The sequence below is a fragment of the Nannospalax galili genome, unplaced genomic scaffold (assembly GCF_000622305.1).
Source record: "Nannospalax galili isolate Female #2095 unplaced genomic scaffold, S.galili_v1.0 scaffold1421, whole genome shotgun sequence".
Taxonomy (NCBI): domain Eukaryota; kingdom Metazoa; phylum Chordata; class Mammalia; order Rodentia; family Spalacidae; genus Nannospalax; species Nannospalax galili.
The window spans coordinates 240,374-264,822 of NW_008345746.1; the positions used below are offsets into that span (position 1 = coordinate 240,374).

At 54.8% G+C, this 24,449-nt stretch overlaps 3 protein-coding genes across 3 annotated transcripts; 1 reads left to right on the top strand and 2 right to left on the bottom strand.

Moving 5' to 3' along the window:
• Positions 1 to 7,460: 7,460 nt before the first annotated feature.
• Positions 7,461 to 11,332, top strand: Edf1 (endothelial differentiation related factor 1). Its single transcript, XM_008841917.3, has 5 exons — positions 7,461 to 7,638; positions 9,542 to 9,593; positions 9,958 to 10,118; positions 10,399 to 10,492; positions 11,098 to 11,332. Exons 1-5 carry the CDS (start codon positions 7,561 to 7,563, stop codon positions 11,157 to 11,159), a joined length of 447 nt encoding a protein of 148 aa, XP_008840139.1. The 5' UTR covers positions 7,461 to 7,560; the 3' UTR covers positions 11,160 to 11,332.
• Positions 11,333 to 12,419: 1,087 nt separating this feature from the next.
• Positions 12,420 to 19,707, bottom strand: Mamdc4 (MAM domain containing 4). Its single transcript, XM_008841983.1, has 29 exons — positions 19,684 to 19,707; positions 19,450 to 19,579; positions 19,208 to 19,381; positions 18,992 to 19,117; positions 18,701 to 18,831; positions 18,533 to 18,617; positions 18,264 to 18,389; positions 17,903 to 18,040; positions 17,728 to 17,816; positions 17,456 to 17,629; positions 17,130 to 17,214; positions 16,857 to 17,045; positions 16,622 to 16,750; positions 16,400 to 16,531; positions 16,189 to 16,313; positions 16,003 to 16,114; positions 15,728 to 15,844; positions 15,479 to 15,613; positions 15,242 to 15,375; positions 14,958 to 15,177; positions 14,745 to 14,882; positions 14,542 to 14,660; positions 14,365 to 14,455; positions 14,071 to 14,217; positions 13,773 to 13,907; positions 13,549 to 13,676; positions 13,362 to 13,470; positions 12,751 to 12,926; positions 12,420 to 12,577 (listed from the first exon to the last, which is right to left on the bottom strand). Exons 1-29 carry the CDS (start codon positions 19,705 to 19,707, stop codon positions 12,536 to 12,538), a joined length of 3,660 nt encoding a protein of 1,219 aa, XP_008840205.1. The 3' UTR covers positions 12,420 to 12,535.
• A 3,028-nt stretch (positions 19,708 to 22,735) lies between these two features.
• Phpt1 (phosphohistidine phosphatase 1) lies at positions 22,736 to 24,288 on the bottom strand. The gene is made up of 3 exons (XM_008841919.3): positions 24,033 to 24,288; positions 23,425 to 23,549; positions 22,736 to 22,994 (listed from the first exon to the last, which is right to left on the bottom strand). Exons 1-3 carry the CDS (start codon positions 24,235 to 24,237, stop codon positions 22,902 to 22,904), a joined length of 423 nt encoding a protein of 140 aa, XP_008840141.2. The 5' UTR covers positions 24,238 to 24,288; the 3' UTR covers positions 22,736 to 22,901.
• Between the last annotated feature and the right edge of the window lie 161 nt (positions 24,289 to 24,449).

Below are 24,449 nucleotides of genomic sequence, written 5' to 3' on the forward strand. Positions count from 1 at the left end.
TTGGTGTTTTTATATTTTATTTATTTATTTTATTTTATGTGTATGTGTGTATTGCCTGCATGTAGGTAAGTGCACCTGTGTCGTGCAATGCCCACGGAAGACAGAAGAGGCTGTCAGATCCCCTGGAACTGGAGTTACTGACAGCTGTTAGCTGCCATGTGGGTGCTGGGATTCGAACCCAGGTCCTCTGCAAGAACAGTCAGTGTTCTTAACCGCTGAGCCATCTCCCCAGCCCCTCTTTGGTGTTTTTAAATAGTACTTTGAGTCATGGGTTTGAATAACATGTGGTAAAACCCTGTCTCAATAAAAAAATTTTTTTAGGTAAAATGAGTCAGGCATGATGGTCCATGCCTATAATCCCAGCCCTTGATAAATAGAGGCTGGAGGATCAAGAGTTCAAGGCCATCCTCACCAATGTAACTTTGAGACGGGAGACCTCTCAAAAAACCAGACAAGCCAGAATGTAGCTCAGTTGGTAGAGTGCTTGCCTAGCATGCACAATGCCCACTAGCATTGCATGAACTAGGTTAGGCAGCACTGACCTATAATCCCAGCACTTGGGAAGTGCAAGTAGGAGAGAAGTTTGAGGTCATCCTTGGCTACATAGACAGAGCCCAGCCTGGGATGCCTGAGATGTCTCAATAAATAATAATAATGCCAGGGATGGTGGGGCTTTTCTTTAATCCCAGCACTCAGGAGTCAGAGTTAGAAGACAGCCTGATCTATGTAGGGAGTTCCAGGCCAGCTGGTACTACAAGATGAGACCATCTCAAGAAACAAAGCAAGCTGGGTGTGGTGGCACACACCTTGAATCCCAGCACTCAGGAGGCAGAGGCAGGCAGATATCTGTGAGTTCAAGGCCAGCCTGCTCTACATAGGGAGTTCCAGGCAAGCTGGGGCTATAGGGAGACCCTATCTTGGGCCTGGAGAGATGGTTCAGAAGAATGCTTGCTGTACAATCATGAGGACTGGAGTTTGGATTCCAGCACCCATGTGACTAGATGGGCATCCCGTGCAGGCCTGCAACCCCAGCTCCAAGAGGGCAGAGATAGGAGACTTGCTGAAGCTTACTGGCTTCCAGTCTATTGGAAACTTAAGTCCTGGGTTCAGGGAGAGAACCTGGTTCATAAGAATAGGCAGAGATAGATGAGGACAGTCCAATGGCCTCTTTGACTTCTGTGCATGTGCACAAGCGTGTATACCTATGAATGTACACATAACACTCACACACAGAAATAAAACTTTAAGAAGACCCAAGTTTCTGTCTTGCTGTTTGTGTCCGTTGGTGGACACTTTCTCTGTGGTCTTCACTGGTGTCCTGCCTGTGTTCTGAAGGGCAGACTTCTCATTAGACCCAGAAAGAGAAAGACTCAGAACGGTGCAGAGACAGGGCTTTGAAAAGCAAGTCCTGTGCAAGAACCAGTTAGCTACAGACCAAGGGACAGTCGGAAAATGAAGCCCTAGAAAAGCCACTTACTCACGCCAAGGTGTGTGACTTTCTGGAGAAGACTGTTTCTCTTCACCCAAGAGGGGGGACAATGATAGACCAGGGAAAAAATTCCATCCAAGCCCAGTTTGGTGAACGATGAATTTACAAGGGTCACTTACAGGAATGAGGGTGACTAGAAGTCACCTCTATTACCAGGAAGGCCCAGTGCAACTTACAGGCAGCTGTACACCAAGAACCTCTTCCTCCTTAGCAACTGTTTGCTGCGTATACAGCCTGGAGGGGCCTCATGAACACCCTCCCTCTACATGAGGGAGTGGTAATAGGCCTGCCCTCCTGAGGGTCTCCTGTGGGTGGTCACTGCTGCTCCACTTAGTGCTCTGGCAATGATAACGTAGAACCCATAGGATATGACTATATAATACAAGGTGATAGCCCAGGCCTTGACTGCCCACCACGAACAACTACAGAACTTACAGGATCCTGGGAGGAGGTCACTGCCTGCAGGTATCAGACAGCAGGTAACAAAGAACTGAGAATTTGAGCGCAGACACACAAGGTTGCCCATGTTCTCTGGTTTTGTGCTTGGAACATTCCCCTACTATTCCCACAGAGAGGTAGAGACCAAGAAAAGTGTGGCAGTTTCAAATGCAGAGTCCAGGGCAGTAAAACAGCCACACTGGTAGACTAGGAAGGCAAGGGGAAGGGAGCTGTATCACATATCTTGAAGTCTTGGGGAAGGGGAAGGATGGTCCCTGTGGCCCCTCGGCTGAGCATCTGACTGTACCCAGCAGGGCAAGACTGTGTGAAGGCCAGCACTCAGCACCCACATGGCTGATGACCAGTTCCAGGGGATCCAACACCCTCTTCTGCAGAGGTGAGGGAAACCACAGGCCAATGGCACTGTAAGACAGTGGGGTTTCTTTGAGACAGGGTTTTGCTGTATAGCCTAGGATTGCCTCAAGCTCATGATCCTGCCTCAGTCTCCCAAGTGCTAGGATTGCAGATGTGAGCCCCCACATCTGGTTGTATCAGTAATCTTGAAGAAGGAGCCAGAGATAGCATAGAATTTGAAGATCAGAGAATAAAGATTGAAACAAAGAATTATGGACACAGGTGAGCCAAGGGTCAGGGGAAAACCTTGACAGCAGCCAGAGAAGTCATGAAAATAACAATCCAGAAAACAATGGAGAAATGTTTATAAACAGTACATCTCTCACAGGGAGGGAAACAAAGGCATTTTAAAGAAAATTGAACAAAAGATTAAACAATTCATTTATAGCAGGTAGTGGCAGAAAATAAATTATTCAGGAGCTGAGTGTGGGGGCTCACACTTGTAATTCCAAGTACCAGAAGGGCTAAGGCAGGTGTGACTTTGACACCAGTCTGGCTACAGAGTGAGACCCTGTCCAAAAAAAAGGAGGAGGGGAAAGGAAGGAAGAAAGACAGACTGGGAGACACTCATTAAAGTGTTTGCCATGAAAGTATGAGGAACTGAGTTCAGATCCCCAGAACCATGCCAGGCACATGCATCTGTAAAGTCCTGAGGAGATGGAGACAGGAAGTTTCCTGGAGCTTGCAGGTCAGCCAGTCTAGCAGAACCAGTGAGCTCCGGGTTCGGTGAGACCCTCGCCATTGCAAACAATAACACAGAAGGGCCAGAGAGTGGCTCAGCAGTTAAGATGACTGAAGCCCTTACAGAGGATCTGGGTTCGGTTGGCACTGAGCACCCACGTGGCTGATGAGCAGTTCCAAGGGATCCAATGCCCTCTTCTGGCACTGCACTTCTCTGCAGGCACTGCATGCATGTGCTATATACATACATACATGCAGGCAAACAAAAATAAAATCTTTAAAGAAAGACAAAGGTACTCAGGCTGAAAGGAAATGTTAGAGAGGATTCACTCACCATTTTGATGCATAAACACATGGACAGAGTACTCATTGTCTCTAGAGATGGATCCAGCTCACCATGCTAGCTGCTGAGGCGTCACCCCAAGGTAGTTATCCTCTGAGCCCTGAATGCACTAGAAGACTCTGAGCTGGGCACAGGGGAGCCTAGTGACCTCAGAGAGGGAAAAGGAGGGCAGCCTTAGGGCATCCATCAGGGTCTTGGAGGTAGGGGCCCAAGGATTGCAGCATTAGGGCTGGATTCCTGATCATGGTTATGTGGGACATGGCTGTCCTGAACACTGGAAGAGGTCTTGATGCTCTTCTCCCAGCCGACTAGTCAGAGCAGATACACGGTGGGCCTTGCAGAGTTCTTCTGTGGTCTGGAACAGCCTTATGAGTCCATGTTCTCACGTGTTGGTTCAAACACCAAGAGGGGTATCTGATCACAATGCTGCTGCCTATGTCCAGGCAGACCCCTTCCCTTATTGCATTCTCTGGACTCCAGTTTTGTGGCAAACAACTAAGAGGAATGGGTGTAGTTTGGTGACATCCCTGCTGGCTGTCCTGGGGCAGGAATGTCTTTTTTTTTCCCCTCCCCAGGAATGTCTTTTTTAAGGATGCTGTGTAGTGCTGGGCACTGAAGTCAGAAGTGGAGAAAAGGGGTCTGTGTGTGCCAGACCAGCAGCGTGTCTCTCCAACCACACATATGAGCAGAGTTGGTTCCCCCACCTAGCCTGGGGTAGAACAAAAACTCTAGGGTTAGACAGCTGAGTATGAAGGTGCCCACTGCTAAGCCTGACGATTTGAGTGGGATCCCAGGATCACACGTAGCAGAAAGTGAGAACTGACTCCTTCAAGTCCAACCTCCACACATGTGCCACATTGTTTGTGTGCCCCACCCCCAAATAAAAAGAAAACTCCCCTTAGCCAGGCATGTGCCTGTAATTTCAGCGCTAAGGAGGCTGAGGCCAGACTGGGCTACGTAGTGAGACCCTGTTCCAAGAAAACAAAGCAAGACAAAACTCTGTCTACTGGGCTGGACATCGTGGTGCACATCTTTAATCCCAGCACTTGGGAGGTAGAGGCAGGGGGATCTTTGTGAGTTCAAGGCCAGTCTGGTCTAAGTATCGAGTTCTAGGCCAGCTGGGGCTACAGGGAGACTGTCTCAGAAAGAAAAAAAAAAAAATCTGTCTCCTTGGAGGATGTATTTTATACTGCAGCACATACAACTCAACATGGATCTTTTTTCCTTCATGGATGGGATCATACTTATCAGAATCCTTGTTCTGGGGGACCACACCTGTAGCATAAGCTCACTCACTAGGGAGCAGCCTTGAGGCTTCTCAAGGCAATGATGATACTGTCAGACAAACTTGATCAAATACTAGAGAAACATTGAGTCATCTTTTCTTTTTAGGAAACAATTCTGCAAATTGTGATGAGGCAATCAGAGAGAACACAGCTGAAAATAGCAGTAACCATGAAGAGAGGCATCCAACTTATTCTGCAGTGCTGGGGATGAACCTAGGGCTTCATGCATCCTACAAGTGCTCCTTCTACCTTCAAGTGCTCTACTGCTGAACTGCATCTCTCACCCTAGAACTGCTAATTCACATTATTTCTTTCCATCTTGGAACGCTATGGCATTGTTGTTGAAACTCCTTCCCTGGAGGAGATGCAAAATATCTTCACTTCTCCTCCATGGTCCTAATGGCAAACCAAGGACACCACAGCTCACCCTGGGGAACCAATGAGCTTACTGGGCTTCCTTACAGAGCATAGACAAGGGGTCACTTATAGGAGTGTGGGTGCTCCACACAAAAGGCCACACTGGAAAAGTCTTCAGCCAGCATGGGTGATGGCTTCCACACAGCTGCATTGATGGAACCCCCTCCCCCTACACTTGCCCAGGCCATGTGTAATTAGGGCAGAATAACTCATAACAGGTTGGGAGGTGTGCCTGGATACCCAGATGAGGGTCCCATGACCCCTCCCTCACCTCCTTCTAAGAGGGAACTTCAAAAATCAACAAGCCCAGTTGTGAAGATCTTTTGTAAGGCCCACTGATGCTGAAGATGGCAGGTGGTTCAGAGGAGAGTTCTGTACAAGCATCTACCCTTAAAAAACTTATACTGGGGGCTGGAGAGCTGGCTCGGCAGTTAAGAGCACTGACTGCTCTTGTAGAGGACCTGGGTTCGAGTCCCAGCACCCACATGGCAGCTACGAACTGTCTTTAACTCCAGTTCTAGGGGAATCTGAAGCCCTCTTCTGACCTCCACAGCATTGTGTGATACGGGTGCACTCACATACATGCAGGCAATACACTCATACACATAAAATAAAAATAATAAAATTAAGCCGGGCATGGTAGCACATGCCTTTAATCCCAGCACCCGGGAGGCAGAGGCAGGCAGATCTCTGTGAGTTCAAGGCCAGCCTGGTCTATATAGTGAGTTCTAGGACAGCTGGGGCTCCAGGGAGACCCTGTCTTAAAAAGACAAAAAAATTAAATAAAAAAAAAATTTATACTGACTTTTCTCATACAAGACTATTAAATATGCGTGTTATCCTATGGTGTGGTTCAAAGACAGAGAGCCTGACTAGCATGCACTAGGCCCTGGGTTAGATCTCCAGGACCTCATTTTTTTCTTCAAATTAAAAAAAAAAAAATGCAGACATGCAGGGCATGGTGGCGCAGGCCTTTAATCCCAGCACTTGGGAGGCAGAGGCAGGTGGATCTCTGTGAGTTCAAGGCCAGCCTGATCTACATAGTGAGTTCTAGGTCAGCTGGGGCTACAGGGAGACCCTGTCTCAAAAAGACCAAAAAATAAAAATAAAAAATGCAGACACACTGGGTATGGTGGTGCACATGGCTAATCCCAGCACTCAGGATTGCCTGTGAGACTGAGGTCAGCCTGGTCTACACAGGGAGTTCTGGGGCTACAGGGAGACCCTGTCTCAAAACCAAACAAACAAACAAAAAACAGACCAGCCAGATGGCTTAGCTGGTGAAGATACTTGCCACCGAGCCTGAGCACTCGCTGTTCAATCTGCTGCATCCACGTGGTGAAAGGAGAATCGTCCTGACTGCCACACACACCACCTCTCCACACAATTTTAAAAAAGCTTATCAGGCAAAAAATGCATTTCTGTAACGTAATTTTTTTTTTTCGCCAGGTTTTCATGTAGCCCAAGCTGTGCTCAAACTTGCTATTGTGCCTAAGGATGACCTTCAACTTCTGATCTCCCGCCTTCACCTCCCAAGTGCTGGGATTACAGAGGGGAGGTTGATGTAACTTTTCACAGTTCTGCGTTCTTCTTCTAAAGGAAGTCAGGCAGGCAGAGTTCAAGTTTCAGGCATCAAAAAGCCTGGAAAAACGGTTGCTGCTCCTGATCACCTCCAGGGAAACAGAAGTTTAAACTGCTGACCTAGTGCAAAACTAGGCAGTTCAGCCTCGCGATCCCCAAAGGTGTGGCCTGGAAGGCAGGTGTGGACCCACCCCTCACTCTCCCGGGCCCCTCCAACCTTCCGGTCCCCCACTCTCCCAGGCCTCCTCAGTCTCTGGGTCCCCCACGCTCCCCTCAGGTCCCCCACTCTCCTGGGTCCACCACTCCCTTCATCTGAATCCTCCATCCCAGGCCCCCCACTCCCTTCATCTGAATCCCTCACTCTCTCATCCCCAGGCCCCCCATTCTCCGGGTCCCTCACTCTCTCATCCCCAGGCCCCCCAGTCTCCGGGTCCTCCACTCTCTCATCCCCAGGCCCCCCAGTCTCCGGGTCTTCCACTCTCTCCTCGGGTCCCGCACTCTCTCATCCCCAGGCCTCCCAGTCTACGGGTCCCCAACTCCCTCATCTCTCGAGTCACCCACTGTCTCCTCCTCAGGCCCCCCACTCTCCTGCCCTCTCCTGTCCGGTCCCCCCCCCGCAACGCCGACAACCCTGTGGCGGCCAGCGGGACTCTCGGGGCCGCGGAGCTCAGACGTTGCCCTCCACTCGTCGCCAGCGGGCGGCCCCCGCGCATCCCCAGACGAGCGGGAAGCGGATTGGCCGAGAAGCTTGGTAAGGGCCCGCCCCCTCCAGCCCCCGACCAATGGGGGTCAGGGGCGGGCCCGCGGCGCCGGCGCCGGAAGCTGGGAGGCAACGAAGGGACGTTGCGTCGCCGAGCCGGGTCTCAAGCAGCTGCCAGAGTCGCCGGACGGACCTCCGCCACCGCCGCGCCATGGCCGAGAGCGATTGGGACACCGTGACGGTGCTGCGCAAGAAGGGCCCCACGGCCGCACAGGCCAAGTCCAAGCAGGTGCCGGGTGGGGGCGGCGGGGCCGTGCGCAGCGGTCGCTGGGCCAAGCCCGAGGTCGGGGGGGCGGGGGGAGCAGAGCAGTGGGCGGGGACCGGAACGTACCGGGACGCGGGCAGGGGCCGGGGCCTAGGGGCTTTCGTGGAGGGGCGGGGGCTTGGGCACCGGGGACCACAGGTGGGGACCAAGTCGGCCTGAGGACTGGGGCACAGGGTAGCAGACCTGGGCGAGGCTGGGGCAAGGGTCAGGGGTTGGGGGATGGGAATGGGATCTGGGCCGGCACCTGGATGGAGAATGAGATCGGGGTTGAGAACAAGGGCAGGAGCAGGTGAGCGAAACCTGGTGGCCACTAAGTGTGGGGAGTCGGGAAATAAGAGCAGGGGTATTGGGCACGGGAGCCCTGGGAGCCCTGGTAGGGCTAGACCCAAGCTGTGGTTTTTGTCCCCACCTGGTATCTGCCCAGGTCAGGCATCACCGGTGCGTTGCTGCCTATGAAACCCACCCAGGCTATGTCAGCCTGTAGGGAGTGCTGTCTGGGGCTTGTGGTGGTCTGTTGTGGCCTGGTTTCCCTTCTGTAGGTGGGCCCTGCTTCCTGGACCCACAGGCATTGGGGCGCTTTGAGTGGTACTGACCAGCTCTTGGCTTAACTGCTGCAGAGTCAAAGCCAAATTCACAGTCCTTTTCTTTCCGAGGGAACTTGGAGTCATGGCAAACGTGTGGAAAGTCTACAGACTACACGTAGAATGGCTCGCAAGCCATTTTTCCAAAGCACTGGGTTGATGATACTCAGTGACTGAGGCCCAGGTATCACTGTTAGTGGTCCTGTTTCCAGGGAGACGGCAGGGTGCTGTGGGATGCCTCATCTCATTAGGAGCCACACTGGAGGAGATCAGGCCAGGCCAGAACTACATTCCTGCCTGTTTTGCAGCAGAGTTTAGTAGAGACCCATTTCGTTTAAAGAACCTGTTAGCCTCTCCAGCCTGTGTGTGTGTGTTGCTGATACTGAACCCAGGGCCTTGTGGATGGTAAGCAAGCACTTTGTCAGTGAGCTCCCCTCCCAGCCTAAGCCTGTCTTTTTTGTGTGTGTTTGGTGGGGAGACAGGGTTTCCCTCTGTAGCTCAGGCTGGCCTGGATCTTTCCTTCTGAACCTCCTGAGCACTGGATCACAGGTCTGCACCAGCACCACAACAGCTCAAGCCTGTCTTAGTGTAAAAGCAAGTTGTTTCTTTCAGTAGTACGTTAGTGTGCGTTGTCTGGGCATTTAGATATTGAGGGTTTGGATACAGTGGTACCCCCATTGCATTCTGGGACATGAGGCTCCTCAGTGGATGCCTGAAACTGTGGGTAATGCTGGGTCCTTATACACTGTTTCTTCCTACTCGTACTGAGTTTACAAATTAGGCAGAGAAAGAGCAGTTCTAACAGTGCACTGTAATGAGAGCTGAACAGCGGTGGTCTCTCAGGGTCCTGTGCTTACTCTTTAGGAGTACTGTGAGATGGTACCCCAAAGGGTGGGAGTCATATAGACATGGCCGGGTAGCATTAGGCTCCTATATCAAAAAGGCTGCTGAACAAGTAAGAGGCAGGTGGCATGGACACTGGGACAGAGGGACTGTTCCTGCCTCAAGTGGGATAGTGGGAATGGGGTGAGACTCCATTGTACCTCTCAGAACCTACACACTTTAAAAAATTACCTGGTGTTTTGGGATTAAGGTTGGCCATAGGTCCACTAAAGCTGTGTAAAGTGAATGGGGGCAGTGCCCCTTAATGGGTTTTGATTATTTAACTCAACACTTCAGTCCTTTAGAACCATTAGCAGCATGCCAATTGGCAAACAGCAGCCTAAATTGTGTTCCACATACCCCCAAAGCTAATTTTGATTGAAAACCACTTTGTAATTTTCTAGGCCATCTTAGCAGCTCAGAGGCGAGGAGAAGATGTGGAGACATCCAAGAAATGTAGGTACTCGAGTTTCCACTTGCAAAGCCAGGATGTGCTGTGGGGTTGCTTGCCTGATGGTGTGGGTGGGTAGTACCCTGGGGACCTGTCAGGAGCACTGACTGGCTGCTGGAGAGTCAGGAAGTATCCATGACTCTTCAGCACAGCTCTGGGTGGCATGAGGTCAGCAAGGACTGTCCCTTCCACCTTCCTACCCACTACAAGGAAACTCAGATTCAGGGCTCTTAGACTGTGAAGCGGGACAGTCTGGCTGCCCAGGTCAGCTGGGCCCAGGACCCTGTCAGTCTAGTTTCCATTTGAAGTCCTCTCCCCTGTGCTGACCGCAAACTATCTCTGCTCTTTTCTGCTCACTCTGCCTTCCAGGGGCTGCTGGCCAAAACAAGCAGCATTCCATCACCAAGAACACAGCCAAGCTAGACCGAGAGACGGAAGAGCTGCATCATGACAGGGTGACCCTGGAGGTGGGCAAAGTGATTCAGCGGGGCCGGCAGAGCAAGGGGCTGACGCAGAAGGACCTGGCCACGGTGAGGCTCAGGCGACTGTGGCGTAGGGACAGGTGACAGGCAGGCACTCAGACAGCACAAGAGGAGGGTGGGCTCATTGCACGTGGCTTTGGAACCTTACTCTCACTCTCCCTAAAACCTGGGGAAAGCTAGGTCAGGCAGCTATAGTTCCCTCTTGCACAGACCTGTCTTGTATCAGAGAGACAGGCATTGGAGACTCCAAAAGTGGTTGCCTGTGGTGTTTCCCTTGCTTCTGCAGTGCATGTCATTGCATTGCTGTTAAGGTGCATCTTCTCTTCAGAAAATCAACGAAAAGCCGCAAGTCATCGCAGACTATGAAAGTGGACGGGCCATTCCAAATAACCAGGTTTTGGGCAAAATTGAGAGAGCCATTGGTAAGTGTCTTCCCTGGCAGGTCTCAGGCAGGAAATTGGTAAGGGCTGAGATATCCACACCCCTGGAATCCTTAGGGTTTGGGGGATGTTGGGACTCCAGAACCCTAAGGAAACAGTATCTTGGATCCTTCTGGGGTTGGGGCTAGCATCCTTGTGTGAGCACACTGCCCTCAGGAGGGTCCCATGTACCTCTGCCTCCATGGAGGCTGAACACAATGTTCCAGCTTTTCCAGGCAAGATAGATGCCAATACGTTATCCTTTTCCTTTTTAATTTTTTTGGCTGGGGCGGGCAGTGTTTCTCCTGCTATAGCCCAGGCTGGCCTCAAACTCAAAGCAGTCCTCCCAGTAAGGTTCCTGAGTGCTGGGATTATTGGTGTGCACCACCATGCCCATCTTCAACCCTTTCTAAGATGGTTGGCCCACTTTAATGTCAGCCATAAAAGCCAGCCATCAAGATGGTTGGCCCACTTTAATGTCAGCCATAAAAGCCAGCCATCTTTGTGGAGGCCCCAGGAGGCACTGTTAGTAGGAAGCTTGAGTAGGGCAGAGAGGACTGGTGGGTACAAGAGCTGGGAGTGGTCAGCAGCCTCCTGGCTTGTTTCAGGCCTCAAGCTCCGGGGGAAGGACATCGGGAAGCCAATCGAGAAGGGGCCGAAGGCAAAATGAGCACAAAGCCTCGAAGCCAGTGGTTCCGGCTGAGCTCGTCTGGCTGGTCCCCTGGGACCGCCAGCACTACCGTCCGTGGGTCTCCTCACATGGCCGAACGGAACATGGGGGCAGGCCTGTGGCCCCCTCGACCCATACCTGCTGTCAAACAAAGCCAAACCTTGCAAAGTGATGATCTCCTGACTCTTTCCTCTCTGCCTTCTGACCCTCAACAGGGACAGACCAGCACCTTTTGTCCGCCTTCTATGGACAGCTGGCTGTGGTGGGCAGCTCAGGGCTGGGGTTACAAGAACTCCCTGGAATGTGAAGCCTGGGAGGAGGAGGAGGAAATCCCTGGGTTTTCTCTCCTTTGGAGAGAAGCAGTGCCTAGCATTCTCTACCGCCTTTGGCCTGCGCCTTACTTTAGACCACAGTTGTAAGGGTTGGAAGTGCACTTCATTTGTGATAGGTACTGTACCCATTGGGACCTGGGAATTTCTTTCCTTGACCACTCAGAGAAGTAGGCCCTAGTCAGCCTTGTAGCACTTAAAGATGCAGGTCATGCCCAACTACCTCTGTCTCATGGGGGCTGAGTCCTGGGACAGGCAGGAGCCTGGCTGGGACCCCTTGGGGCATGTTAGGGCAGTTTCCCTGAGATAGGTATGTAACCATCGCTTGGTTAGGACCCTGATCCTGTGTGGCTGCCCCAGGTGTTCTCTGACCTTTAGGTCAAAGGGCAGCCCGCCTTCTCGTGACCTGTGAAGGGTAGTGCACACCTGATCACCTCAGCTTCACCACTTGCAGCCCTGGGGTTGTTCACACCTTCATCTGGGGTGGTAGCACTGCTCCTCACCAGGTCAGTTTTGTCATACCCCTTAATATCCCTCCATCTGTAGGGTGACTGTCCTTACTGGGTACAGAATCAACTGGTGCATTGGGCTGGGCCCATTCCTCACAGGCTAGGATGGTGGGTCCTTTGGGGCCTGCTGCTGTCCGCCATTCCCATGCCTGCATGGTTCTTCATTGGGCTTGACTGCTTCATGGGAGTCTTACATCTAATTCCTGAGCTGCATCAAGGGCAGTGAGGGGCCCCATACCTGCTCCCTTCAGTTCCTCATGTTAGGTCTTGAACCCTGGGAGGGCCATCCACCCACCAGCCATGACACACGGAGTATAGCCTGAGAGCCTGGACTGCCCTCAGTGGCATGGGACATTTATTTACAGTACTAGGACCCCCTTGATCATAGCAGAGGACAGTCACAGGATGAGGGAGGAGCTGTGGGGAGCATCATGTCCCAGTCCCCACATCCTGGCCCAGACGGCAAAAAGCTCAGGTGTCTGTGAGGTCTTAGTGCTGTGGGAGTTGGCATGAGAGACCAGGCCTTGCCTGCAGTGACCTATGGGTTGCTGGTGACAGATGCTGGGAGGGTGACTTGATCCTGGGAAGAAGGGAGGAGCTTTGTGGCAACTGCTATTGAGAGGAAGGTGACAGCCAGGGTCTGGACAGGTGGGTTAGGTGCCCCCTTCCCTGAGTTGGCCTGCCACTGCCTGCTCGCCCATCATTGAGTGCAGAGGCAGGATCTCCCACTTCCCCACATCTAGGGGTTCCTACCGCATTGAAGAGGATGTTGTCAAAACTGGAGGCTGCCGTTTCTGTGCTCCTCTGGAAGGGGCAGCCCCACTTATGCAGCCAGTGCCAACTCCCAAGCCCCAGGAGCACCAGGAGCACGAGGAAGAGGAGGGCCCCACCAACTGCAGCTGGCACTGACAGAGGTGCTGCCATGTCACCTGTGGGCCGAGAGTGCTTGAACCCACCACGTAGTTTTCAGTCCCTATGTCAGGGACCTACTCACAGGGTAAAGAGTAAGCCTAGGGCTGCCTGACCCCTCCAGTCTTTGTCGGCTCCAAGGTTTACCCTGGTTGCTCTGTCAGTATAATGCTGCAGACCTGCCCCATTTGGATCCAGCTCTTCCTCCTGGCATGATGGCAGCCAGTGACCAACAAACACAGGCCCCATTGTGGCCTCTGCTCTACCTTGGCAGCTGACCTTGCCCAGAGAGGAGACAGAAAGCTGGTGCAGCGTCCATGGACAGCCCACACCAGGGCCGAGTGGGGAAAGCACAGGGCCCAGTCTTGGTTCTGCTGGTTCCCTGAGGTGGGCACAGGGTGCTGGTAGCCACCTGGGCCCTCTGCACTGTCTCCAACCTGGAGCTCAGGACTTACCCTGGCTAGGAGTAGGCTGCTGGCAGTGCTGTCCAGGCAGGTACTCCACATCATCAATGGCGATGGGCCCCAGTGCTGGCTGGCCACCCAGGGTGGCTTCAAACACGATCTAGTTGCGGAAGGAAAAGGCTGAGTACCTGAGGGGAGAGGGGAGAAGGGAGGAAGGACAGCCCACTCGGGGCCTCACCTGGAACTCTTCAGAGCTGGCCACCTCGATCTGGACTTGCAACCACTGGTGCCGCAGGCGCCCACCCTCACCCCATACAGCTAGCTGGCCTTGGGCACTGCTCAGGAGCACCCGGAGTTCACCCTTGTCTGAGAATAGAGGCCAGGGCAGATCAGGCATGGAATTTCCTGTGTGGCTGGCCTGAGCCTGTGCTCCCCCACATCCAGGACCCAGCAGCCACTCACAGAAATGCTCAGGAAAGCCCATGTAGTACCAGAAGCAGAGGCATGAGGCTGTCGTTGCTGGCAGTGGCTCGCTGCGCAGCCAGGCTGCCTGGCTCCCGGGACCCAGCACACTGGTTTCAAAGAAGGCAAAGTGGCCTGGAAATAGAGATTGGGATGCACTGGCTCCACTGACTCCTTTGACCTGGTGGTCTTTCATCTGAGGGTGTCTGGGTGTGCCAGGTGGTGCCAGACAGAGTAGAGTGGCTGTGTGGCTCCTGGCCTATCTTTTGCTCCTCCCCTGGCTGCAGCGGGAACACACCTGCCTCTGTGCCCAGTGTGTGGTCCACTGTGGGCTGCGGGTAGCGGGATGGGGTGGCTCCACTGCTCCAGTCCCAGCTGTACCTGCCTAGGCTGGGCCAGGCCAGGTGGCTCCAGCCACATAGGCCTGATTCAAAGTCACAGGACCCTGTAAGGAACTGGCAGGTGAGCAGAGCTGCTGTACTGGGGACCAGGACACCTAGGCAAGGCCATGTGATGCCGAGGGTGGGGCCAAGGTTTGGGAGTTTGTTAAGGCACAGCTATGGTACCACTTGGGCCACAGCAAACTGCCCACCTGGTTGAGCGCAGGGCCCATCTTGGAGGAAAAGGTCATCCAGTGCCATGTAGGAGTGTTCCACACCAGCAGCCACAGCCTCAATCACTACCTGCAGGGTGTATGACCACAGAACCTGCAGCCTGGTGCTGACAGTCCTTGATGAGGAAGCCTTCCCCTTCCCACCCAGGCACTCACCCTCCAGGCCTCCTTGGCCTGCACGTTCACACTGCCCAGGTGCCAGGCAAACCCACCATGGGCGCTGATGCTGAGCTCCTGGCGGCTTGTGCCCTCTTCCACATGGACCCGCAGGGTCCCTGCACACCAAGGACCAGCCAGGTCAGCTGTGGGGGGGTTCACCAGCCCTGCACAGGACCCCTCAGCTTCCCACAGCTCCTCACCTGGGTTGCGGAGGCTCATATGGTACCAGAAGGTCAGGCAGGCAGGCCGGGCCAGGGGCTGATGCTGCTCTGAGGTCAAGGAGGCCACATGGCCCTTTGGCAGTGCATGTGGGCTGGTGTCCACCACCATGTAGTGCCCTGGGGGAGGGGACCGGCATCAGCCTGCCTTCTCCTGTCCAGTTCTCTGTCCCCTAACCTTCTGCCAGCCAGTACCTTGGGGCGTCTCTGTCGTATGGTCTGTCCAGGGACCCCAGGGGGCATGACCTGAGGCATTTCCCTGATGAATCCATAGTCCTGAGCCCCCTGGGGAAAAGCCACAGGCAGTGTCCTCAAAGGAGCAGCTCTTGGGAGCCCAGCAGGGGCCAGGCCGCACAGCCATGTCATCCAGTGCCATTGTGCCATGGTACCCATCCCGGAGGCCTTCAAATAGAAGCTGGGGATGGAGAGTGTCAGCTGGGTGGGGCCTCCCCCATACCCTCCACCCAGTGCCAGCTCACCTGGTACTTTGTGCTGGCCTCTGGCTGGTGGTGGAGAGTGACCCAAGCCTGACGCCAGCGGTTGCCATGAGTGCCAGACCGGGACCACAGCAGTATGTCTTCCTTATCTCGCCTCATGGCCAGGCGCAGTGTCCCTGAAGGGAGGTGGAGCTTGGAGGGGACCAGCTTTTGATCCCCCAGGAATGCAATGGGCACCCAACACATCCACAAAGGCCCTGGCAGCCCTGAAGCTCTCACCAATCTGGGGACCGTACAGGTGGTACCAGAAGCTGAGGCACTCCTTAGGGATGGCAGGCACCTGGGGTCTGGTAAGCAAGTGGGCGGCTTGGCCATGGGCTGGTGGGTCCATGGGGTCCAGGAACATGAAAAAACCTTACATGGGTTCAAAGCTGAGCTGTAGAAATGCTCTCTGCCAGTCTGAGCTCCCCCTCCCCCAAGTCTCAGAGCTCCTGGGTCTGAGGGCCCCATGGGCCTCGGAACTCCTACCTTGGCCAGTGGTGTGGTCATACCCAGGGCCATGGCTTTTTATACGTTGCCAGTGGGCATCTGTGAGGTGGCCTGTGTGCCAGCTGCACTCATCTCGTTCAAAGTTACAGGAGATGTCTGGAGGTGGGGTGGGGTGGGGTGGGGGGTGAGCATTGCCTCCTGCCCCTTACTCCTTCCCCTTTTCCCTCCCCCTCCCCAGCTGTGAGAAGGTAGAGGGACAAGAGGTAGATTGGGTAGCAGCCCCTGAGTGGGGATAGGAGGTGGACAGGAGAGACCTTGGTCATTCTCAGTGGTCACCATGGGGTTGCAGTTCTTCATGGTCACATTGTCCACCCCAGCTCCCTGCTGGCCAGGGCCATCCAAGTCCACCAGACTGACAAACTCCAGCTTCAGGCCAGAAGAGGGAAGATACTGTCAGAGCTGGCTTGGTACAGATTCCCGACCTGGGCTGCCATCCTCACCTGGAAGGGCCGATGGTGTGCCCCAAGAAGAACCTTGTTTGCTGTCCAGCCCCCACTGCTGCTGCTTGGGGCCTGCCACAGCAGCTCCCGGAAGCCATTCTCTACCACCATGAGTGACAAGAAGCCTGGCCAAGGGAGTTATGGAAGGTGGGTCTTCCTCAGACCCCCTCCCCCCATGCAAGGGGCACCTGGGGACAGAAGTGTGTAATACCTTGGGGGTGACTGTGGAAATAGTAAGCCATGTGGAGTTCACAGTGGGGCCCAGAGGGACCCAGAGCAGGTGTGAGGGCCCGGGCCTCTGCCCTCAGCTGCCCCCAGGCTTTCTTCAGAGACAGGAAGTGCCCTGTGGGAAGAGCAAGGCACCCCTCCGAAGTTCAGGAATCCCTAATTCATAAGCCCTCTCTGATAAGGACTGGGGATGTGTGGGCCTCACCAGCAGCAGCCCGGTTGGCATCCCTGGCAGGTTCTCTGCTCTCATGGGCTTCAACCAACTTCCACTGTAGCTGTCCTACGCTGATGTCCTCCCAGCCCCCGGCAGAAGTGGACTCAAAGTCTGTGGCGCCTGCAATAGCAGCCTGTGCTGAAGGGCAGTGCAGGCCCCTGGGTGCTCTGTCCTCCCTGGGCTCCACATGGGTAGGGGGACCCAGGCAGTCTCTGACTGCCCTCACCACACTCCCGCTCATCTTCGCCCTCGGTGCACTGCTGCTGGAAATCACACAGGTGCTCTGGGGGTACACACAGGTCTCCACAGGAGAGATGCCCTGGCTCGCAGACATTCCGGAGTGACTGGGTGGATGGCTGGGGGAAGAGGACGGGAGCCCCAGGCCCAGGAAGTGACAACTGCAGGGTGGACACCTCTGGAGCAAAATTGAGGTCAGGTGGGGGTGGGTGGGGAACGAGCTTTTCCTGGACAGGTCAGGGGAAGGGCTTAGGCAGGTCACCTGGAACAGGTCTGCAGTGGTTGGACAGGATGAGGTCGTCCAGGCCCACGATGCCTCCTGGCCCCGTCTCCCCAGTCAGGAGGATCTGAGGGCAGGGAGGGCTCAGGGGTGCCAAGCAGGACTGCTCTGTCCTGTCTTCTCTCTGGTTCCCTCTCCCTGTCTGCTTGCTGCTGTTCTTCATAAATTGGGGGACACTCCCAACCTCCCTCACTGGGTCCCTCGAGAGGGGTTGTCTGCAAAGTCTTCAGGGTTCTCCATCTCTGCATGCTCTAAGCTGGGTTCCCTGGATCCCACCCCTTTCCCCATCACCACCTGGCTGGCCTCACCTGGAAGGGGTGGGCACTCTGGATGTCAACCCGGTCTCTGACCCAGGCTGCCCCCAGCTCCCCATGGCGACTCCGAAGCAGTATGGGAACCTTGGGGGTTTTGGACCCTTGTGCCTGCAGGAGCAGCTGCAAACGGCCAGCCTCGGACCCGTGAAGGTAGTAATAGAAGGTGAGCTGGAACAGAAAGGACCTCAGGCTGTCAGGTGCCTCTGGCATCTAGACAGCCAGGAAGGACCACTCTGTCTGTCCATGTCCTCCATACCACATCTCACCGAGCAGTTGAAGGAGCCTGAGGCTTGGAATTCAGGACTGAAGAGGACAGCAGGGGTGCCAGGTTTGGCCAGGGAAACCAGGAAGGAGCCTAGGAGAGAGATCAGCTCTGGGTTTGGGTCCCTGGGAGGTGGGTGGGTGGGAAGGACCATGGCCAGGGTCCCTCAGTGAACTCACCATGTGCACTGTTCTGGCTGTGATCTCGGTGGGGCCAGGCAGGGATCACAGAGCTGACAGCACTGTGGTTCCAGGCCCAGCCCTGAGAGTGGTTCCACAATCCCAGGCCTGTCTCAAAGTCAGTGAGCATGTGGTGGCCTAGGGTGGGAGTGAGGTTGTATAGGGCTGCTGAGCAGAGCTTGCTACAGCCAGATGGTCCTGGCTCCAAGAGGGACACTGGCTTTCTCAACCAGAATGACCATGGTCTGCCCTCTGGGACAAGCCCCAGTGGTCCTTGAAGGACCCCGAGATCAAGGTCTAGCCTCCCAGTCTCATTCTGCAGCCCCTCACCCTGCCCAGCCCTAGATGGCCCCAGCCTCACTGCAGATTAGCAGGTCCTCATCAGAGCCATCACCACAGTTGTCTTCATTGTCACACAGCTGGTGGGGCTCCACACAAGCCTTGTTCTGGCAGTGGTGGTGCCCCATGGGGCAGCTGGCCTGAGGGACTGGGGTGGGAAATGGTTAACTTTCATCTGTTCCCAGGATCCCAGGTGAGGGCTATGCCAGGAAGAGGCTGAAGACCGCCTGCACAGGGGAGGCGGTAGGGGCCTCCCAGGGTTGGAACAGAGTGATGTGAATGAAGCCTTACTGGGCAGTCCACAATTCCAGAACTCCACATCATCCACGGCCACAGCACCCCTGTGTGTAGCATTTCGGGTGACAGAAAAGGTCACCTGAAGAAAGCAGGGGTCCTTAGGACCTGGGTCAGGGACCAGACCCGCCCACCGCTTCCCACCTGGCAGACCACCCAGCTCACTCGGAAGTCACCCCGGATGCGGCCAGTGTTGACTGCCAGCTCCTGCCAGCCAGAACCCCAAGGTCCTGAGCTCTGCCATAGGTTCAGTGTCTCCACACCATGGGTCAGCTCCAGCCGAAGCTCTGCTACATCTGCAGCATTTTGAGTGGTCCTGGGGCATCTGTAGCCCTGCAGTGCCTCTGTCTAGGCTACCAGCTGTGTCCTGGCCCTCCTTCTGTATCTGTAACCACCCCTCTCCTTGCCCAGCCTCTTCCCAGAACTGCCCAGCCTCAGGGGGTGCGGGGCATGCACCTCTAGAGACTGCATGGTACCAAAGCCTCAGTTCACAGGTTGGGGCTGCCTCATGCAGGACAGGGGAGCGTAGAGTCGCAGTGGATGTCTCCTTCCCACGGTGAGTTCCCACAGCCATGTACCAGCCTGGCCCGGAGACAGAGCTCAGTAAGTTGGACAGGAAAACAAGAGGACAGGAGAGTGGCAGGGGAGATGCATGGATTCCCTGCACCTTACCCAGGTCACTGCCATGGGTGTGGTCCGAATGAGGCCCAGGACCATCGAACACTGCCCCTGCTCGGTCTCGAAGCCAGCTATAACCTGAGGTGCTGATGTCCTGCCAGCCACAAGGATCCTGCTCAAAGTTGCAGGTGAAGGGGGTTCCCAGGGTGGGCAAGGCACTGTGGAAACCTAGGAAGATGGATTGTCAGGAGTCTGCCATTGCGATGGCCCCACCACTCCCACCTAATCCAGCTTACCACACTGGGACTCGTCCGAACAGTCTCTACAGTCGCACACGAAGTTGCACACAGCCTTGCTGGGACTCCTGCAGTGGTTGGGGACCCAGGCCTTGCATGGAGACCATGTGGCTGGCAAAGTAACAGCTAACTGGGTGGGGAGCAAAGTGACTGGCTGTCCCACTTTGCCCAGTACTGTCTGATTTGAGCACTGAATGTTCCATGTCCAGGGAAACCCCCAGACCTGAGCAGCACAGAGCACTGGTCAATCAACTTCATGGCTTGACCCTATGAGGTTCAGGGAGTAGCCTGGCACCCACTAAGAACTGCCACTGGGGCTCCACACCAGGATCAAACACAGAGTGCCTTCCCACTTCCTAGCCCCACAAAGCCTAGCTGCAGTTCAGGGAGGGGAGAAAGGCCCTTGACAGGAAACATGCGCTGGGGAAGGCACAAGAGTCCATATGACCCAGGTAGGAACTGGAGGGGCTTCCAGCAGGGTGTCCCCCCACCTCCAAGATAAACATTGATGGATGATCAAAGGGACCGCTACCAGTCCCACAATGTGAAGGTGGCAAGCAGAACCTTAGGGAGCTGGGTAGATATTCACCTATGATGCTCTGTGGGCCTCTCTTCTGGGCAGGAAGAGAGGTCTTAGGTGAGCAATCCCCAGCCCTATGGGCTTGACTTGGACGCCCTCACTGCAGACAACCCACTTCTGGCAGGCTCCTGTATCTGCTATGATGCCAACTGGCATCCAGGCAGCAGCTGACTCACCCACAAGCAGGACCAAGGTAGGAAGGAAGTGTCTGGGTAGATGCATGGCTGGGCTGGAGGAGGAGGGCCCGGTGGCAGCGAGGATATGTAGCCTGGTGGAGACTTTACCCAGTTCTCAGTCTGCAGTGGCCTCACAGGCTGACTTAGCTCTTAGTGAAAGGGGCTCAGCCCCTTTATGCCTGCAGCCACTTGCTAGGTCTTACCCAATGTCACAGGCCAAGCAAGCATCTGGTTGTAAAAGTGTCCCCAGATGGAGGCCCCCTGGCTCAGGGTCAGATCTCATCTGATTGGCTCTTTCTGACCAAAGGTCAGGTCTTGACCATCCTCTGCATCTGTCCAGCCTCACCCTGCCCTGCCCAGTGGAAGGTCTCCACTGGGATGCGGAGAGGCTGGGGATCCCATCAGCAGGGCTCTAAGCTTTTCTTATGGGGCTTACGGCCCCACCCTGGTGCAGGCCAAGGCCAGGGCTATCTGGCATGTGTACACAAGCTGCCTCTGCTCTGTACTTGGGGGATCAGGACAAGCCTCGTATCACCGGCTTGTCTCTGTGGACCACAAGTCCAATGTCAGGGTGCAGTGTCTTCCCTCTCATGCAAGCTATGGGTAATCACTTGTCATTTATTCCTCTCATTTTTTTGGTTCTTGAGACAGGGTTTCATGTAGCCTAGGCTGGCCTGAATTTGCTATGTAGCTGGGGATAACCTTGAATTTTGTTTTTGGTCTTACTGAGACAGGGTTTCCCTGTAGCCCCAGATGGTCTGGAACTCACTCGCTATGTAGACCAGGCTGGCCTCAAACTCCCTGAGATTCGCCTACCACTGCCTACCAAGTGCTGGGATTAAAGGTGTGTACCACCATGCTCAGCTTTAAAAAAAGATTTTTTTTGGTCTTTTTGAAGCAGGGTCTCCCTGTAGCCCCAGCTGTCCTGGAACTCACTATGTAGACCAGGCTGGCCTTGAACTCACAGAGATCCGCCTGCCTCTGCCTACCAAGTGCTGGGACTACAGGAATGTGCCACCATACCCAGCTATGACCAGCTTTTTAAAAAAATTTTTTTAAATTATTTTTATTTTAGCGGGGCATGGTGGCACACGCCTTTAATCCCAGCACTCGGGAGGCAGAGGCAGGCGGATCTCTGTGAGTTCAAGGCCAGCCTGGTCTACATAGTGAGATCAAGGACAGCTGGAGCTACAGGGAGACCATATCTCAAAAAGACCAAAAAAAATTATTTTTATCTTAATGTGTCTGAGTGTTATGTCTACATGTGTGTAAATGCACCCATGTTATGCAGTGCCCATGGAAGACAGAAGAGGGCATTGGATCCCCTGGAACTGGAGTTAATAGATGGTTGTTAGCTGCCATGTGCGTGCTGGGATTTGAACCTTACTCTTCTGTAAGAACAGCCAGTGCTCTTAACCCCAGCCTTGAACTTCTGGTCCTCCTGCTTCCACCTCCCCAGCACTGGGGTCACAGGTGTGCACTGCTACACTTAGTCAACTCAGTGCTTGAGATGAACACAGGGACTTTGTGCACACCAGGGAAGCATGCTGTCCAACTGAATTATATACCCAGTCCCTATTCATTTATAAAAACTCTTCTGAGCAGCCACATGCTGAGTGCTTGATGACAGGTACAGGGTCCTGGTGAACTCAGAAATTCATTGTCCCAGGAAAAGACTCTCACTTGGGGAAGGGGAAATGTCAAGTTTTGAGGAGCCTGTCACATGGAGCTAGACTTTGCCTGGGATTTACCTCAGCATGCCATTGGGGTTTTCCCCAACCAAGCTTGTTTGCTGGTCTGTAAAGGGATCTCAGTAGTATCTGCTTGCAGAGGTAGTCTCCAGGACCTTGGAAGCTGACAAGAGGTGCCCTAGCCCTGGCTTTCCACAGTTCCCACTATCATCACATAGTATCCCCTGGGCATAGGGCTCCTCGGAGCAGGGGTTAAGCTTGTCCCTACCTACACTGCCTTGAATAGGGAGGTGAGGTTAGGACAGAAGATGTGGAAAGTCTAGGGACTAAGGCACATTTGAAATCAGAAGCCCTGAGTGAATGACCCAGGGGCAATTGGTGTGTGCAGCTGTTGGACCCCCAGGGTTGCAGGTCACATCATGGATGCTGTCTGTTGACATACCACTCAGGGATATCAGGCTGGGCCTGAGAGCAGATCAAAATGCAGCCCCTGTCAACTGGCCAGCACTGTGGTTGCCAGGGCAACCTTTCCTGTTGGGAATCCTGGGATGAACTCCAGGAAGGTGAACACTTGTGGGCACCCCAGGCCTTGGCTGGCCAGGAGGAGCCTGGCACTGACTGTTTGCGCAAGACCTTTGTGGGGCCTCCTCCTAGATATCCTTGGGATGACAGCAGCTTCATAGAGGAGCAATCAGGCCATAAATGGCAGCAACCCTTGGGCCCCTTATCAGAGTCCAAGGGGCTGAGTGTGCAGCGACACTCCCAAGGGCCCCTTGAGGCTGAGTAGGTATATCTGGTGGCCACCCAGAAGCAGAGAAGCCAAGATACAAGTCAGAGACTGGCAGGCATATCAATGCTTTTAATTCTTCTGGGCCACACTGGTCTGGCTTATAAGGCATGACAGGTGGCATGCTGCCTGAGGTACAAAAGGAAGGGCCAGGGCCAGCCCATCAGGAGGGAACCCAGGAAGAGCACAGTCCAGACTTGGGTGCTGGGAAGTAGGCCTCAGTAGCCATCGTCAGCCCAGGTAACCTCGTAATCAGGATACTTGGCTTTGATCTTCTCAGTTGAGACAGAGTGCTGGGCACGACCATAACCCTGGAGAGAAGGTTAGGGTTAGGGTTAAGGTTAGTCTGCTTGGGCTTTTGCTCTGGGAGTCCACTCAGCAGCCACCAATGGCAGGCATGGGAAAGGTACCCAAACCATCTGGACTAAAGGGCTCCATAGGTGAGCCCTGAGGCTCCAGGTGGTCTTTGTGAGGAGAGAGTCAAGGCTGTGAGTTCAACTCCAGCACTGAACACCCCGAGGGCTTAGAAGCTCAAAGAGGTAGGACACAGAGATCCCGGGCAAGGAGGAGGTGCAGCTAAAGGCAGTTTCCGGCCACTCTGGTGTCACATGGGGAATGTGTGGAAGCCACAGCCCTTAAGTGAGGGCTATACAGTTTGGACTGCCCAGAGTCCCAGAATGGCAGGTCGGGGGCCAGGCTCACAAGGGTGAGCTCTGCAGTCAGGCCTGGGCTGGAACTCACCATAGAGTAGCCATAAACGTGAATCTTCCTGTCCTGGCTCTGGTGGGAGATGCGCCCGCCGCCCAGGCACTCACAGTCATAGCCTTTCCTTTGCAGCTCTCCGGACACTTTGTCATAGATGTCCGCTGGGGTGGGGAGAGGGACCTCAAGACATGCCCTAATTGCCTTGGTTGACCCCGTAATGAACTCTAGGACGGATGTAGGGGTCTGAAGCCCCAGGTCTGCGTGGCCTTTTCCCCAGTGGAAAGGTAGCCGCACCCTACTGGCACAGGGATGAAGAAGATGTTTTCCGAAGAGGGAGAGGGGATGAAAAAGGGTTGGGTCGGCAGGGCGTGATGGCGCACGCCTTTAGTCCCAGCACTCGGAAGACAGAGAGGCAGGTGGATCTGTGTGAGATCGAGGCCAGGCTGGTCTGCATAGTGAGTTCCAGGCCATCCGGGGCTACAGGGAGGTAGGGTCATGACAGTACACCTAGCTCAGGGCCCTGACTTTTCAATTAGCAGGATGAGGCCATCGTACGAGGCGTGGCCGGCCGTAGGCACCCACAGCGGCTGCAGTGGCCCCGCCCCGCCTAGGCTCCACCCCCGCACCCCAGGCCCCGCCCTCACCGTGGTACTCGGCCCATTTGTATCCCCGCACGATTTCCTTGCACTCCCCGGCCGGGTCCTCGGAGGGCGATGCTACGTGGACTCGAATCAGCACATACTTAAAGACGCCATCCGAGTCGATGTCCACATCAGAAATCTGAGCGAGGTCCGCCGCCATGTTCCCGAACGCTCGCGGGTCCTCCGGGAGCCACTGCCCCTCACCCATCCGAGGAGGCCGGAGCCGCGCGCGCCAGGCGGGCCAGGACGGCTGCACCAATCCCGACCCGGGGTGCTTCCTGAGGCCCCGAGCCTCAGCCAGTGGCACCTCCGAGCCGAGGCACGGGCTGGCCAATCGCAGCCCAGCTCCTTGCAGCTTCGGGACCATGTGTCCCAGTTAAAGGAGCCGCGGCTGCGGGAACGCAGTGGGAATCAATTAAA

Excerpts from the sequence above, each read along its gene's own strand:
- Edf1 (XM_008841917.3), top strand. The coding sequence starts at position 7,561 with ATGGCCGAGAGCGATTGGGACACCGTGACGGTGCTGCGCAAGAAGGGC. Across the intron at positions 9,594-9,957 it reads TGTGGAGACATCCAAGAAAT|GGGCTGCTGGCCAAAACAAG; the intron begins GTAGGTACTCGA and ends TCTGCCTTCCAG. Across the intron at positions 10,119-10,398 it reads CGCAGAAGGACCTGGCCACG|AAAATCAACGAAAAGCCGCA; the intron begins GTGAGGCTCAGG and ends TCTTCTCTTCAG.
- Mamdc4 (XM_008841983.1), bottom strand. The coding sequence starts at position 19,707 with ATGAAGTTGATTGACCAGTGCTCT. Across the intron at positions 16,532-16,621 it reads TGCCAACCGGGCTGCTGCTG|GGCACTTCCTGTCTCTGAAG; the intron begins GTGAGGCCCACA and ends CTCTTCCCACAG. Across the intron at positions 12,578-12,750 it reads ACAACATCCTCTTCAATGCG|GATCAAGTCACCCTCCCAGC; the intron begins GTAGGAACCCCT and ends CCTTCTTCCCAG.
- Phpt1 (XM_008841919.3), bottom strand. The coding sequence starts at position 24,237 with ATGGGTGAGGGGCAGTGGCTCCCGGAGGACCCGCGAGCGTTCGGGAAC. Across the intron at positions 23,550-24,032 it reads CAAATGGGCCGAGTACCACG|CGGACATCTATGACAAAGTG; the intron begins GTGAGGGCGGGG and ends TCCCCACCCCAG. Across the intron at positions 22,995-23,424 it reads ACGTTTATGGCTACTCTATG|GGTTATGGTCGTGCCCAGCA; the intron begins GTGAGTTCCAGC and ends CCTTCTCTCCAG.